The 17,593-nt window shown below is 46.7% G+C and overlaps 1 protein-coding gene across 1 annotated transcript in view; it reads right to left on the bottom strand.

Annotated features, from left to right (window-relative positions):
- Positions 1–13,714: 13,714 nt before the first annotated feature.
- Positions 13,715–17,593, bottom strand: part of T265_04623 (hypothetical protein) — a gene marked incomplete at both ends in the record, with an annotated part of 30,721 nt that continues 26,842 nt past the window's right edge. The window contains one exon of the mRNA XM_009169405.1: positions 13,715–14,242. Coding sequence (XP_009167669.1) covers positions 13,715–14,242 — 528 coding nt within the window. The remainder of the gene's footprint in view (positions 14,243–17,593) is intronic.

Genomic DNA, 17,593 nt, shown 5'->3' with positions numbered 1-17,593 from the left:
ACTGATCTCAGCGATATCCAGTATTCATTTAGTCGAGACAGATGACTTGGACAAACAGTTCTGAAAGCTGAGGGCATAGCTTCTTTGACCAGTTTCCATTCAACCTCCAAGCGCTCTTCATCATCCGCATAACTAGCACGATACTCTTGTGCTACTGAAACTTGCCGAAGTTGAGTGGAATTCCTCTGCTTTGACATGCGTAGTGCTGACGGAAAGCGAAGTGGTAACCGGAGGCGCACAACGGCATGATCGGAGTCAAGTTGCGTACCCCAAAAGGAAGGACAGTCCTTAATTGAGGCTCTCCACCGGTAACCGGTAGTAATGCAACAAGTCCATATTCTTCTCTGCACAGTGTATGTCACAGAATGCGACTGAAAACTGGGAGAGAGCAGGAGTACTATTCAATGGATGTCGTCTTGTTGCCGTATGATCCAACAACCCAACCAAGGGGCGTGGAGTGGCGAGCCACATAGGACGGTGCTACATCCTCAGGAGCTAGCTACCTACCTCCAACAGGATCAAACCCACGCTGACAAACGGCGTAACAGTCAGCACAGCCCATCGGTTTTCAGCTGAGAATAACCATTTGATCAATCTCTCGAAGACGGGGCGCCGAACCAAGGACTGTTTTTACCGGATGCTATATTGATGGTTCCAGGATAACACGACCCCTCACTGAGTCGCATTCATAAAAAATGTTTTACATGAACCACCAGTGTGAAGACAATGGATTCTTTCGACAAATACACTTATTTGCAAATCAGCTCTCAAGTTGCGTGAGACTTAAGTGAATCTCTCGTTTATGATGTTCTTCAACTGAATGTGCCGCACACAGGCCGCCTCATGTTTCAGTGGGTACGATATTAACAAAGGAAGCTACTCGCGGAGGAAGCAACATAGAATCGATACCCTTCAAGTTGTTTTCATTGTGTATCGACCTACCAGCACGGGAGAAGAGGCGGTTGGATATGGTCGCAACTGCATCTACTATATTCTCAGAAGTCACAGACGCCACAGCCCTGGAAAAAGGACCAAAACAGCGACGATATTAGCACCTTTGCACTTGCGAATCGTCTTTGATTCAATTTATCTAAACGCCTAACGGAACTTGACCCAACATTACTTACATGGTTGCTGACAAATCTAACAGTACACTATCAATTTCACTTACTTGGGACTCGCTAGGTAGATGTGGTCTCTGAGTTTTCATGGAGCGGCCTATGTCCCGCGAAATTCATGTCCGGCTTAACGGAATGAAATCATCACATCTGCGATGAATACCTAACAGTTTCTATTACTTTAGAATTTACTAGCAGGAAGCTGTATCTGAATCTCTGACCTCTGCGGGCAGCTGAAAGCATCATCATCACCTTCAGAGAAAACAACATCAGTGTTAACACTGATGGTGTACTGTTGCACAACCATAAATTTCATTCAATTATATTTAACGCATTAGTGTGAAACAGACAGAAAATGAGTAGGAGAGAAGACTTGGTGATTTCCTATCGCCAGTATTCTGAGGTGTCTACACCTCCAAGCGCTCAAACAGACAACCTAGAAAGAAAATGACAGCGAGAACGCTACTGTCATCGATGAACCACCGTTTATTCCAATATCTCCAGGTGCATGCGCGGTTACGGTGACCCCATCCTGAAAGGCGTCCAAAACCAACAACAATCAAACTCCTCGTCGTTCAGCTGTAGCACCTTTCCGGTGCCTAGCTGCCATGCCACCCGAAGGTTGCATGAAGGCTGGGATACGGCCAGGTTACCCAAGTCTAGACAGGGGAAGTCGAGAGGCAGAGGTCGGGTTCGAACCACGGAACTTCCGGTCAGTAAATTCGCGCTCTAACCACTTGGACTATCTCGCCCCTCGCCTCTCTTAGTAATCTCATTCATACGTTTGCGCCATTCTGAAGGCGCGGAGAACATTCACCTCGACAGACACTGTTTCGGCATGCGTAAAACATGCCGATGGTGCCGAGTGCTTTCCGCGATTACAGTCTCCGCTGCACAACCAAATGCCCATTTTCTTACTCTCATTACTAATCCGCTGACGCCATCCAAAACCAGCAACGTTTCTGAGGCATCGGTGGTAAAAAAAACTTTATGACGTCTCACACCACCTGCCCGTAAAGGCCACGTCTCTCACCCATACAACACAGTCCCTACTGTAGCCGGGTATACGCGGCCCTTAAGACCCAGTGATATACGTTTTTGAAGCCACAAGTGACTTATATTAGCAAACGTGGTTCGGACCTTTGAGATTTTTGAAGGTTTTGAAGACCTTCCAGCGTTCACCTCATCATTTCATCCATAGCGAAGCTGAAAGAGAACGGAGGGAGTGGACACTATTTTTTGCATGCGAGCTTCTCGAAAGCTTACCATTCTCACAGGCCCATATGCGAACAATATTAGCAAACGTGGTTCGGACCTTTGAGATTTTTGAAGGTTTTGAAGACCTTCCAGCGTTCACCTCATCATTTCATCCATAGCGAAGCTGAAAGAGAACGGAGGGAGTGGACACTATTTTTTTTGCATGCGAGCTTCTCGAAAGCTTACCATTCTCACAGGCCCATAGGTATGCGAACATAGGGATCGGATTATGCCCACAAACTTCTGCTGAGCAAGTGCAGTTAACACCACAGGCCGATCGACAGAATCGAACGCACCCTTGGAGTCAAGGATTATGAGTCGTCTGTACATGTGACGGAGTGTGAAAATGTGGTCAACGCAGTCTCTATCCTGTCGAAATACTGCTTGATTCTCACGAGTCAAGGTTTCGCGTGCCACCATGAGACGAATAATCAGTGATACCAGAAGCCTTGTCACAACAGGAGTCAAACTCACACCTCTGTGGTTAATATATTCACTGCAAGTACCCTTCTTGAAAATAGGCACTATTATCGATCCATCCCACGTGTTCAGGACGGCCTCTTGCTCCCAGATAAACCTAAATGGGCCTGATAGGTATTGACTGATAAACTTGAACATGGCAAGTGGAAGATCGTCAACACCAGCAGTACGATAACGCACGAGTAATGATATACACTCGGACAGTTCTGAGGTTAAAGGCGGCTCCATATTCACAGCTTACCGTCCCACTGAAGGCCGGAATACCGAATTGGAGCTAGCAGGTGGCCAACTGAATTGCTGTTCAAAGTACTAAGCCTAGCGCTCCAAATGTTCTACTCTGCTGGACATCAGGGGCCTTCTTAGTTTCTAATAATTTCGCTGAAAAGAGGCTTTTGAGGACCAGGCGAACGAATCAAGTTTGGCAGCTTGCGGACGTTTCTAACATTCTTTGCACCTTCCATTTCTTCGGGTCTTCCTCGGTCTGCACAGACGCTCCGTTCCACCTGGCGTCGGATGAGGCGTCGAGTGCAGTTGTGGTTGCGGCCAGGGGGATCTGTCGCCGGTCCTCCAGCAAAGACACGGTCCTATCAGATATCCAATGTTTGGATGGGGTTGGCTGAGTTGTACCGCAAACATAAGTTCCGGGTCTAAGTAGCGCTTTGGATATCCTTTCCCAGTAGTTTTTTTTATATCTGACCGTCCCGTAGGCGTTCGATAGGCCTGTTTCAATAGCTTCGGTTGATTTCTGGGTCCACTAGCTTCTCAATAGCTAAGAGAGGTGTGTGTGTTTTACATACACTGGTGTTCCAGAAGAAGCGACAGGCGCCGACCGACCCTTGCCACCGATAACTGACGGCGATGTGGTCTGTTTAGATCCGGGGCTGGTTATTTGGTGGGCACCACGGTTTCAGACGATTTCCGCTGTTCAGGAAATTGGTACTGCAAAGGAACAGTCTGTGATCGGCACACATCTGAAGCGAGCGATTTCTGTCTCGTGACCAATCCAAGACGAGCACTCAAACGGGCCTTAGCAGCGCTTGGTCTGGCTACCTTGGCATTCGTGTCATCACCAACCGCAACGATATCTTCGCTCTTAATCCGTTGTAAAAGAGCACCTAGAACATCATAGAAACTGTCTTGGCACATTCAAGGCTACAGTCCGTTGGGAAGTAAGCAGACACAGTAAACAGTTTGCGATAGATCACACTTCCTCGATATTTTCTCACAGACGTTGCCAAATGAACCGCGCAGAAGCATCTGTCAACAGGTATCCAATCAAGTAGACACTTCCACTCGGTCGCCTAATACAATGACCACCCCAGCATATCCATCTGCAGCGGCCACTGCATCACCAGAGGTGCGCAGGCGGAACCTGGAAGAGAGCGAGATAGTAGTTAGTTCATTTACAACACTTGCGTCCCGTACCCTCGTTTCTGACAAACAGCATACATCAATGCGTGCCAGCAAAAGCCACCTGTTGTCCTGCTTGCTTCGGTGCGCGAACATCGAAGACAGCTAAATGCACGGGCTTCCGGGGTTTGAAAACAGACTTCGAAGTGTTTAGGGTTGTTACTGAAGCCAGACGTGCAGCTGCTTGTGATGCATGGGGAGTAAAACGGTCAGTCCCAGTTCCGGAATTTGCGGAGAGAGTACTCAAATTTGGGTGGGGTAGGATAGAAGAGGGAAAACGCGAAAGTATAAGGGAGGCGTCACCAGAGGCGTTTTTGCTTACCCCCCCCCCATGCTGTACGCAGCAAGTAAGACGACCCAGGGGGTGACACTACACGATAGTCGATGTGGCAGGAGTATTATTAGTTGAGTATCATCGTTGTACGTGGGCTGGGAAGCTGTCAGGGCGCCCACACCTAGATAGGAGGAAGATTGTGATCCTTGGCCAAATCCTTTGGCTTAAAAACCTGCCGCAAAGTGGCAGTATTTGGCGGGAAATGCAAGTGTACTTCAATTTTTAAAGAACAACTCACCACATGTTCCGACCCTGAAACTGGAGGCCCAGGAGACTGTGTTGATCAGACCTTTAACCACTGACGAACCTGATATGAGAGTGCGAGTGTCACACAGACAAGGAACAGTATAACTCAGTGAGTAACGGATGCACACAAACCGTCAGACAACAGTAAAGTCAAGCCTGTTAGGGACAGCCTTGTTCCAAAATCAACTGTTCGGTTTTTGTGACCGCAAAACAGTTGAACCCTACTGTGCTTATGTCCATTTAGCGGAACACGTGAGCACCATTCGTACTTTTCCGTCGGTCTTCCGGGAATTCCAGCTTCGGTGAATCCTCCAAGGGCGCTATTCTCAACGAGTAATCACTAGTGCGATAAATTCCAAGAGAACCGATTAGTAGCCCAGCCATCGCAGGACCAATATCATATGACGGACCCGGCATTGTTTTCATGTATGCCACGCATCGTGCAAAGGTCTACACAAGGGTAGATTCGATAACAGTCAGTCAGTTCCACTCATGGATTCACGGATTGATACACAGGATCGAGGCTTTCATCCATGTTTCCCGGGTCGGTGGTGTCTTTGTCGTTCAGCGGCTGTTGTTCATCAGAAGGCGCGGGTGAAAAAAAAGGATGTAGCAGGGCGAGATGGCCCAAATGGTTAGAGCGCGAATTTACTGACCGGAAGGTCCGTGGTTCGAATCCGACCTCTGCCTCTCGAATTCGCATGTCTAGGCTTGGGCAACCTGGCAGTATCCCAGTCCTCGCGCAGCCTTCGGGTGGCATGGCAGTTAGACACCAGAAGGGTGCTATAGCCGAACGTGGCAGTGCTCCTTAAGTTTTCAGCGCGGAGCGGTATGCTTGCCAGCGCCAGTATTCGAATAAATGTGTCTAATAGTGCTTTGAACTGGGTTCTAGAAGGAGCGTGGACAACAGTCGGAGGGTTATTCCTCCACGCAGCTACTACCCGAAATGAGAAAACATTTTGTCTAATGAACGTGTGTGCTCTGAGCTTGAAAATTTTCCTACTACGTCCCTGTCTTGCGTTTGCTGGGTCAACGGTGAAAAACCTCCAAGCCTTATTCTAACAGGGCATAAGAATTAGGTCCCCCCGGAGGCAAAGACACTCCAGGGGAAAGAGGTCAAGCACCACGAGACGCGTTTCGTAGTCCACGGATTTAAGGCCGGAAATCATTTCCGTAGCAGCTCACTGGATAGGCTCCATGAGAGTTACTATCCGTGCGTCCTGATTAGACAACTTGGTTGGCACATTTCAAGGAGCGATCTGACGTAGGCCCCATAGAGTATTTGGAATTCCATGTGAGTAATACAGGAGAAGGTGCGCCGAATCATCCGTAGGACGAAAACCTTTTGGGTCGATTTCTTAGAGTGCCTTGAGATGGACATGTTATAAGAGAGCTAGATACCCAAATCCTTTTTGGCATCTATCCTCGTGATGTCTTCTGGTCCTTTCTCAGCATGCATGACAAAGGCGTCCACTGAGTCTCCTAAAAATGACATATGGACGCACTTTTTGTCATTCAGAGGTTGGTGCCAGTCCAACGGCTACTGCTTTGCGGCGTCTACATCTATTTGGAGGGCACTGGCATTCGAAGTCCAGGATTTCATGTCGTCCGCAAAAAGTAGACATGGACTTGCAAGAACATCTGGAAGGTCATTGACGTATATCAGAAACAACAGTGGTCCCAAAACGGAACTCCAACGGAGACCGGCGCTGGAGAAGAGTAGGTCGAGCCTACTTTCACTCGAAATGATCTGTGTGAGAGGAACGCCTCGATCCAGTGCAAGATTTTTCCTTGAATCCCGTAAGACTGCAGCTTGTGGGACAGCCGATTCGATCAAATGTTTTTGAGAAGTTGAAAAATGACATCCGGGGTTCGGTTCGAGATTTCTGGCACAATAGCAGATGAAGCCGAAGGTCAGCATACAGTGGTCACTATGTCCCAGTGGAGCGTTAATTATCACGTCATCGACGAAGTGTCTTTCGTTGGTGATGACCTAGTTTAGGAGGGTTGGCAGTTTGCCTGCGCGGCATCTGGTGGTTGCAACGACACGTCGAATCCAAGCGCTCTTTTGAACGACATTGGTCAGGGCCGCTGCAAAAAGTCCACTTGATCCGACACGCTGGAGTTCCATCAAAGAGGCCTTTGGAGCATCTTTGCCACCTACAAGCAAGAGATGAGTGAAGTGGTAGCTGGATGAGAGTTGCTCAATGGTCCGTATGAGGAATCGGCCATCTTCCGGAGGAATCGAGGGACAATCACAGACCATACCGAGAAAGATAGAATCGGATCAGCACAGCGGGATTTGAATCCAAGTGCATCACAAAAGGTGCACGTGATGTCGGAGAGGAAAACGGGGATGAGCAGGGTAGCAGCAGAGAGCACAGAGCAACCCAACCAGCCCTAACTAGTTTTGAATCAGCTCGAAACTGGCCGTCTATCGAGGTCGCGTCAGAGACATTTGGTCTGAGTCAGGTCTCTGTGATCGCGATTGTGGACGGCTGTTCAGGGCAAACTGACTGTTTAATATCGCAAAGCTTGTTGAAAAGGCTGAGGCAGTTTGTGGAAAAGCGTTTCAACACTCGACAAATCCACAGATGTATTTGCCCAAGCCACAAACTGTGGACCACAACTTTTCGATTTTCAGTTTTTGAAACGCTCCGTAGGATGTTAATAACAAATACAACCTTACTTTGGTTCATGTGCACTGTAACAGTATTTTTAAGTATTTGCTCCAGTTGCACACGGACTTTGCCTAAGGTGTAGCGTTTTTAAACACAATCCCAGCGACTTACACGGTCTCTTTTATTGAGTGTTTTTGACAAGAATCAGTGATATCTAAAACGCCATCCAGCGACTATGTACAGTCGCGAATGAGGTATTTACCGTGCAGGTCCAATTTGTATGGGACGAACCAACGAGAAATTGTTTACGAGGTTGTGGTAGAAGCATCATCCCCCGAACAGTGCGTACACTTATACAAATAGTCGATTGGGCGAAGAATGTCGGGAATGCTGGGTGGAAGGTGGCTTGAACAGACCAGCACTGCGGACACCCGGTAAAGTACATAGCCAGAGGCCGCGAGGACCTACAAAACTAAGTCGCATTTCATTGGTCAAGCCGCTGGCCGTTCAAGGGGCCACAGCTCTGATTGGCATGTCTCTAAAGCCAAGATTTCCATTGGTTTCTAGCGGATTCAGTATAGCAAAGCGCTTCTCGGTGGATCAGATCCCCTGTGGACTACTTTCTGGTTGTATTGGCAGGTACGGCATTCTGGTGGAACAATGTGCAGTGTTATTAAAGGTTTAACACGTTCAATAGATGCTACACGTGAAGCAGGACGTTATCAGACTTGGATCATTTGATCTCGTACATGCTGGAATTCATGTAGGCACAGTGGAATAGCAGATGGGTCTTACTGTCCAAGCTCCTGGGCCTAGGGCTTACGGCAGTACACGTAACGAAAACAGGCGGGTGCAAATTTTGCAGCGACCTACTGTCTGATTTCTTTGCAGGGTAATCTTTTCCTGTCTTATACTAGCCCATAATTTCACACGACTGTTCATCCGCATCAACCACATGTATATATGCGCATGCGGTTTGACTTCACCCCCTCTCCCAGATTCGTTACTCTCAGTGCACTCGCTTCCAGCTTCCGGTCCCGTTTGTCTCAAGTCGACATTATCGTTTAGTAGTGGATACCGTGTACGAACCTATGGTTGTCTTTACCTGTGCACCAGCGGACACATAGACCTTCGTACAAATTAGAAACAATTTACTGGAACCAGTTTATGCAACAGGATGAATATTTAAGGGTGAGGGCAAGGTTCCGGTTGTTGAGTGAGCACAGCATAGAGGGTTTTGAAGGTTTTGGGTATAAGGGCTGGAATGTCGGATCTGGGAGTTTATTCCACAAAAGCTCACTCACAGCCTGCGGGAGGCTTACCCCTAGTTAGCCGGCGAAGCGGGGACTTTAGGGAATGGGAACGCAGTTGTGCTGTGATGGAGGGAGAAATCCTAAATATGTGGCCATATTTGGGGAAGCGTATAAATGCCATCTACGATAGTAGTGTTAGAAAAAAGTTTCGGACGTGATATTTGTCCAAGATACAATAGGATATCAGGCAACGCAATTGTTTTGGTTCTTCAGAAAATGTTCACCACAATAAGCCAGACTCGCCAGAGTATTTCACGCTGGAAACAATGTAGGTTGGTAATGTTCTTTTTTGTTAACAACGGAAACCACCTGGTAAATCAGAAGGCGAGAAAGAGACACTAATAAAACCTGTTTTTAGGGCGTGAGGTTACAACAACTAGGTGCACTTTAATCAAATACAATACCAAGAATAGAAAGGTTCAACGGAAATACTTATCGTTCTGAGTGTGAATTGTAATAGTTCCACCGAGTTCGTTTGGGTGCAGGTAGTCGTGTTTCTTTTGGCAGGTTCCCTACTACACGATCCCGGTTGTCCGCAGTTTTTGGTGCCAGAGCCGGTTTGTGTTCCGACGCGCGAGTGACGCTTGTGTGTGTGTGCTTGATTGTGTTCTGTCCTTATATATAGATCGTTTCAATGAATGGGACATGAAAACAATGTGAAGTCACCTGGTGTCGTTCAAAAGGTCATGGAACGGGATTTGGTATATAGTCGTATTCATGTCACGATTTTGACGCGTGATTGTGAGACAAACGAAATGGAATGGGGGTAGCAGGTGCCGGTGGGAAATTGATTAAAGGAGTAGTCAGGCAGAAGGGGAAGCGTTACAAATACTCCCCCTTTAGAGATGGATAATATAGGCGCCATCATCAATCCGGAAAAGTCACGTCTTGTCTGGTGATGCACGTCGTGGGATTGGAACAAAACAAAGCACGAGAGAGACAGTGGATGCGGATGCACTAATCAGATTGGACAACCGCTACAAATACTCTCCCCCTAATGAAAAGGAACACAAATAATAAATAGCCGCTTGGACGTTCGGTGTGTCAAATTGTGGTGAAATAGTTGATGTCAACTTGCGATGAAATGGTCTGGCCAGTGCACGTTTCTGCCGGAACGAGTGATGTGGTGAGTTCGTGCAGGGTGCCGCTTGTAGATTTGGGAGACGTGCGTGCAGCGTTATCGATGGGCACTTTGAGTTGTGGACCATCAGGGACACTTGACTCAAAAGAGTCGAGATAAGCAGGTTTCAGGCGATCAATAGAAATGTTTTCCTGCTTACCATGTAAGTGAACAGTAAAATATTTGTCATTCTGCAAAAAAACACGGAAAGGACCGGCATATGGAGTTTGTAGGGGTGGTTTAACACGGTTGGAACGTATAAACGCAAATGGACAAGCTGCGAGGTCAGGGGCGGCATAAGACGGTTTGCTTGGTGTTGGTGGTGAAGAATAGCGTAGTTGTGACATGTAAGGCTTCAAGTTAGTAACGTAAGTGACCGGGTCACCAGGAGTATGTGAATCTGAATTGAAAAATTGTCCTGGGATACGGAGAGTCGTTCCGAAGACTAATTCAGCGTGTGAAAAATGCAGTACGTAAATGAAGAATTTTAATGGGCAATTGGTCATACCAGTTCAATGGGTTGTCTTGAGCTCGGAGAGCAGTCTTAAGGTGTCGATGAACGCGTTCAACTAAACCGTTTGCTTGTGGATGATATGCAGTGGTCCAGATGCACTTACATCCAAGCAGTTCCGTCAAACGCTGGAAAAACTGTGATTTGAACGGAGACCCACGATCCGTGGTTATGAGAGAAGGTACCCCAAAAATGGAAATCCATCCATTGTTGAATGCGCGAGCGATGTTATCTGCGGAAGTGTCAGGTATTGGGATGGCTTAAGGCCATCGTGTAAAGCGATCGACACAATTGAGGTGATATGAGAATGAATTGGATGTCGGGAGAGGACCGACCGTATCTGTGAGGACGTGGTCGAATCAACCGTCTGGAGTGGCGAAGGTACCGATGGGTGAATGGGAATGGCAAATCACTTTTGAACGCTGGCAAGCTAGGCAAGTTTTTGCCCATGAACGAATGTCTTTGTTCACATTCGGCCATACATAACGTTGTGAAATGAGTTTGACCGTCGATCATGTACCAGGGTGCGAAACGTTGTGCAGAGCGTCGAAAACCTGGCAGCGCATTGCTTGTGGGACTACAGGTCTTGCAGTGGGTGTAGAAACATCGCAGTCTGTGGTACCTGGTACCATACGTAATGGTACCGGCTTGACGGCGAAATAACTGGCTCGTCCCGTTGTAGCTGAGCCATACGTTCGTGGGCGTTGAGTGGATGAAGCCAACTTCCGGACGGGACAACGCGTCTGCCACGATATTAAGATGGCCTGATATATGGCGGATATCGTTGGTGAATTGTGAGACAGTCAAGTTGGCGTAATTCACGAGGAGAATATCTGTCAGGTTTGGCCAGTAGTGCAAAAGTTAGAGGTTTGTGACAAATTGTCTACCTCCAAGGAAATGACAAAAATGTCTAATAGATGAACACATGGCAAGTAACTCTCGACCAAAAGTACAGTAGCGGGGTTCTGTAGGTGACAGTTTCCTGTAAAAGAATCCGAGCGGTTGTATTGCACCCTGAACCGACTGTTGTAGGACTGCGATGTTTGATGCATCAACAGCAAGTGATAAATGGGCGTCAGGTTGCGGATGAAATAACTTCAAAGAATCAATCAGCAATGTTTTAACCTGTTCAAAATATCGGTTAAGACAGTCATCAAACTTCAGCTGCTTATGAGGAGGATTTCCAACTAACAGGATAGTAAAGGGTGCCAAATGTTTCGCCGCGTCCGGAATAAAACGGCGATAAAAATTAATCATATCAAAAAACGTTTGACTTGCTTAACAGAGCGGAACATTGAGGATAGCATCTAGTCTATCGATGGCTGGCGAAATCACGGTATTGTCCATGGTATGTCCGAGAAATGACATTAAAGATGTAAAAACGCATTTCTGAACTTTAACTACTACGACAAATTCAGATGGACGAGTAAATAAGCGACGCAAATGCTCTATTCATTATTCTTTTGTTTTAATATTCCATATGCTGTACGTATTCACCAATTCGAATACATACTTGCTGGTTGTTACGCTGCGCTGAATTCTGTATTTCTAGTTCGTCTGGTTATACCGATATACGTACGAAACTCAATTCTCACAGAAGGCCAAAACTCATGTGCAAAAATTCAAAGAACCCAAAAGGTGTGGTGTTAACATTTTTATGAGCATCTCCGGGATGTATGGGGATATGATGATAAGCACGGAGAATGTCAATGTGGAAAACACGGTGTATCCGTGCAATGTGGAAGAAAAATCATGAATGTGTGGGATGGGGTAACGGTCAGTTATGGTGACACTAGTGAGTGCTCGATAGCCTCTGCAATGGCGCCAGTCGGAAGATGACTGCTGGGGAACCATATGAAGGGATGAAGTCCACATACTCTGAAAAGATCGGATGATGCCTAGCTGGAGCATGTGTCGAAATTCGTCTTTGGCTAACTGTAATTTCTCTTAAGCCAAACGACGTAGGCGTTTAAAAACCGGAGGACCACGCGTATGAATGTGATGAACAACGGAGTGTTTTGGTTTGAAGTCATGAAAATTTGGTTTAGTCAAGTCTGGGAACTGATTTATTTGTGCGTGATAAGGTGAATCGCCGCTTTTAAAACATGTGATTGGATAGACGGAGGGCAGAACGATAGAATGTCCTTTCGTAGATAGTTGAGTATTTGCGTCAATAAGACGTCGTTATCTCAGGTCTACCAAAAGGTTGAAATGGGTGAGGAACTCTGCGCCGATAATGGGATACTGGACGTCAGCCATTACGAAGCTTCACGGGAAATCGCGGAGTGACACAAGGCTTAGTCGTAGAGTGCACTGTCCACAAGTTTTATTCGGGGAACCATTCGAGGCTGTAAGTGTAAAAGAAGAGGGGATGGGTTTGCGGGAAACGGCACTTACACGAAAAATGCTGATGTCAGCCCCAGTGTCTACCAAAAATTTGAGACTGGAGGGTCTGTCGACAATTGTAAGACGGCGGGCTGGATGGGTTGGGCTTAGAACTTTGCTCGCCTCTAGTTCGGCCCGTGAGTTTCCCGACGTTAACTGAAGAGTCGGATGATTTGATCGGAAAGTACATGGTTGTGAACACTTCTGGGGTCTGTCTGAACGTACCATGGTACCGAAAAGCGGATGGCGAAACTGTTGATGTCGGTTTATACGAATAGCTGCAAGCCGATTAGCCAGCTGATCGAGTCGATCATGAAGGACGGACACTGAATCTGAAGTGCTTATAGAGGACACGTTAGCGGAACATGGTTGAATTTCGAGTATCTTGTCCGCAATGCTGGCCAGTCCAGCTAAAGGGACACTATCGTGGATGGACGCCAGGATGGTTTGTACTTGTGGGGTAGGCTTTTCAGAAAGAATTTGTTGTTTGAATAAAGCGTCATCAATTTTACGGTATCCCATGATATTATAAAGCCTCCGTAAAAGTTGAGATTGGGTAGACTCGTTCAGTGATTCTCCGCTGAGTAGCTGTTCCAGCCTCTTGTGTTCTGTTAGACTGCAAAGTTTAATGAATGTATCGCGCAACTGAGTGTAGGGTTTAGTGTCGTCAGGGGTCTGCAGTATATCGCGGAATTCTGCTGCTATCTCTGATAGAAGCACCGCTAGAACGTGATAATACATAGTACGTTCTTGAGTGATTCCACAGAGGACGAACTGAGCTTGCACTTGGGTTGACCATATAGAAGGATCATCGTGCAAAAACGGTGGAAAATGGATGGAGACGGCATTCATGTTGGGTGCGAATGTGATGGGCGTTGGAGAAGTAACGTGATGTGAGAGTGATGAGATGGCTAATAAACTAGGAAACGGCACTTACAGGGATAATGCTGATGTCAGACCCAGGGTCTACCAAAGATTTGAGACCGGAGGGTTTGTCGATGATTGTAAGACGGCGGGTTATATGGGTTGGGTTTAGAACTTTGCTCGCCTCTAGTTCGGCCCGTGAGTTTGCCGACGTTGACTGAGTAGTGGGATAATTTGGTCGGAAAGAACATGGTTGTGAACACTTTCGGGCTCTATGTCCGAACGTACTGTGGTACCAACAAAATGCTTGTTCTCGGGAGGACGAATGTGACCGGGAAGTTGAACGTGAACGAAAAGGCGGACGACGAAATGGTTGATGTCGGTTTATACGAATAGCTGCGACCTGATCAGCCAACTGATCGAGTCGATCGTGAAGGGCAGACACCGAATCTGAGGTGTTTACGGAAAAGACGTTAGCGGAACATGGTTGGATTTCGAGTATCTTGTCCGCAATGCTGGCCAGTCCAGCTAAAGGGACACTATCGTGGATGGACGCCAGGATGGTTTGTACGTGTGGGGTAGGCTTTTCAGAGAGAATTTCTTGAATAAAGCGTCATCAATTTTACGGTCCCCAATGATATTATAAAGCCTCCGTAAAAGCTGAGATGTGGTGGACTCGTTCAGTGATTCTCCGCTGAGTAGCTGTTCCAGCCTCTTGTGTTCTGTTAGACTGCAAAGTTTAATGAATGTATCGCGCAACTGAGTGTAGGGTTTAGTGTCGTCAGGGGTCTGCAGTATATCGCGGAATTCTGCTGCTATCTCTGATAGAAGCACCGCTAGAACGTGATAATACATAGTACGTTCTTGAGTGATTCAACAGAGGACGAACTGAGCTTGCACTTGGGTTGACCATACAGAAGGATCATCGTACCAAAACGGTGGAAAATGGATGGAGACGGCATTCATGTTGGGTGCGAATGTGATGGGCGTTGGAGAAGTAACGTGATGTGAGAGTGATGACATGGCTAATAAACTAGGGCTCACCAATTATTAGTATTATTTTTTTAACAATGGAAACCATTTGGTAAATCAGAAGGCGAGAAAGAGACACTAATAAAAAGGCCAATTGCCGTCTCCTAGGAGAAGCCGCCCGCACTGTGGAATTGTGAATGGAGATATTCAGCTTCTCTAAAGGCACCCGAAGTTGAAAGGAGGCTATTTGGAAAGAAATAAAGGTCGCCTTCGTAAATACATCCATGAGTCTGAAGAGCAGGACAACGGAGCCCATCTGACATTAAGTGCGAATGCTGTAACAGCAATCTTCAAACACTTGGGACTAGCGGTTCTTCGCCTCCATGTTGAAAGGGTGTATATAACACAGTTATGCTAAACAGGACGTGGTATACTAGTCCAGGGGCACACTGTGAAGTTTCCGCAATGCACATAACATAGGACAGGGGTCACCCTGCGTCCAAGGTGAAAAGAAGCCGCAGGGCTTCATTTTTCAGAAATCCAATCTCCGCCGTCGGACGATAAGGATATGTGCGAGTCTAGAATTTACGGAGTGGGTGCACTTTGATTAGGTAGATGAAATGCTTCGCCTAAGGCGCACATCACCGTGTGAGAATGGACGAATGCAACGGCTCAGGCCTCCGTCAGGACTTCGAATAGCCGAAATAAAGCCTTCGGAGCTTGCATCATCTCTAGCTAACTCAGACATAACTTTTCCACTTGTGAGACTTCACCGCCACCGTGTCGTCAAAAAGTAGCCATGATCATGCCGGCACCAGGTTCTGGTGTGCCTTGTCTAGGGCTGCCTTTTATGATCAAACAGAATCTTTGTCAGGCTAAAGTGCCTTTGCAACTTGCACAGGATGGTTTGGCTGCTGGTCGATAACGGATTTGGGCTGTGGATATAATGTTCGGTTGACGATAAGAGCGAAGACGTTCAGTCGGTAGAGCCAAAGATGTTGATTGACCCGATTACCCTAATCGCCCTGGAGAGTGCCAACTATGTGTGAAACAGTAGACACTGTGGTGGCCAAGAAATGTGGCACCTGTTACGTGACCCTTGCTGTTGAGCACTGCGTTCAAAAGTGACAGCTGCATCCACTTCCAATGCCGGCTGGATTTTTTCTGCTTCGGAAGGAAGGTTTTGGGTTAATAGCATCAAAGCCTGATTCACTCTTCGGTAAACCGCCTGGAAATTTTTCCCCAGGCTTCATCGGTAGGGCACTATTCTTGTTGTTCAGAGGTTTCGTTTCACCAAAAAGAAACATCCGGAAAGTTGTGGTTCCACTCTTTAATTACTGAACCGGACAGCAAAAATATTTCACACAAAAAGTGGGCTTCAGTAGGTTCTGGGTGTAACGCAAGCAAAATGTGGAGACAGTCACTCCATGGAAGGATGACGTGGAATGCGTGAAATTACGTTTACCGCTGTTCTGCATAAACGAAGAATTCTTATCTTGGTTCAATAGGATCGAGTGCAACAAGAGTTTTTGGTCATAACTTGTTCAAGTGAAGCGTATCTGTAGGTCCGGAGGAAAAAGCGAAACTTTCCGAGTGTGCTCAGTGGCAATGTATTTGAGACCGGCCCCCAACGATTTTGTAGCCCGTTTGGCAAGCTGGATAAAGATTAAGTACCTGCTGAATCCTGGGTGTATTTCCTAGCCGATGTTTGCAATGGTCTGTCTGACTAAGGCTGCGCATTGTCCGCAGACCGAATCTTTCGAAAAGTAACGGCCATCTTTTAAGCCAATTTTTCTAGATGACATGAGAAGGATGTTGCTGATGACGGCCAGCTACCAAGATGGCTTTTCAAATTGTCCCCCTACATCGCCAATTTACATAAGAAAAGTGTTGCCAAATTCCCGGTAGGTAAGAAATGGATGTACATTTTAGTGTTTATAGACCTCCACTCCGTTAAAAATTGTTTTGCAGCACTTATGTCCATTTGAGATGTGCTTATTTCAGAACCCAAGTGCTTCATGGCATCCCGAGAACCTGGACATGGGTTTAAAAACGCCCCGGGATGGTGGCTGGCGTAGATGTAAAGTAACGGTGGTCCCAGATGGCAGCTGTGAGGAAATTTAATCAGGACCAGCACAAGTGAGATGTATATCAGTCAACCACCAAACGGAAATCTCTCATAAATCCAAAAACCTTGATTTAGTGTGAAATTTTCACTTTAGTATCATTTGCTTTTATTCCGTGAAATGCTCTTGGAAAGTCAAACTACGGCGTCTAAAATGAGTAAGGCATTTTTGTTTGTATTATACCGCGCATAAACTTGGACATATTCTTCACACAATGGTGGTTCGGAGGGTTCAAATTGACCCGAAGGTATCAGGTGATGGGGTGAGTTGGAACAGGCTGCTTCAGAACGTCCTACCCCTTCGCATTCAGTTGTGACTTGAGTGGCCCAAGGTTATATAGCCTTTTAAGGTGATGGCCTTTTCGTGAACAGAGAAAGACTTTTCCTTGTTGAGCGAAGGACGCAATATCACGTGAAAATTCTTGGCCGGGTTAAGGTTACCTTTCATCCCGCCCTAGTAGATTTACGAATGCCGTTGTCCGCCAGGTTCACAATCTCACATAAGATGAACGGAGTGGAATACAAAAAGTGCAAAGCGTTCTCAAGTGCTGGATTGCCATTCATCTTTTACAAAATCGTGCTCGAAGTCTCAAGGCTTAGTTCATGCCATTCGTCACCGGTGTGATTAGGATCTTGTAAACAAAAGGGGTCATACTTACGACGATGTGTCGCTGGGTGAGTTTAGCNGAAATTCCGAAAACCGTCTAAATTGTGCATTTGGTTCACACCGGGCAAAATAGATATGAAAAAATTTATTATCATCTTCATCTAAGTGACCCTACTCCAGCAACTAGCTGGAAATCGACTCCAAACCATAAAGTTTGATCAGACTCACCC

The sequence above is a fragment of the Opisthorchis viverrini genome, assembly GCF_000715545.1.
Source record: "Opisthorchis viverrini unplaced genomic scaffold opera_v5_78, whole genome shotgun sequence".
NCBI lineage: Eukaryota > Metazoa > Platyhelminthes > Trematoda > Opisthorchiida > Opisthorchiidae > Opisthorchis > Opisthorchis viverrini.
Note: the sequence above shows the minus strand (reverse complement) of the source record. Positions and strands in the feature narration are given on the sequence as shown.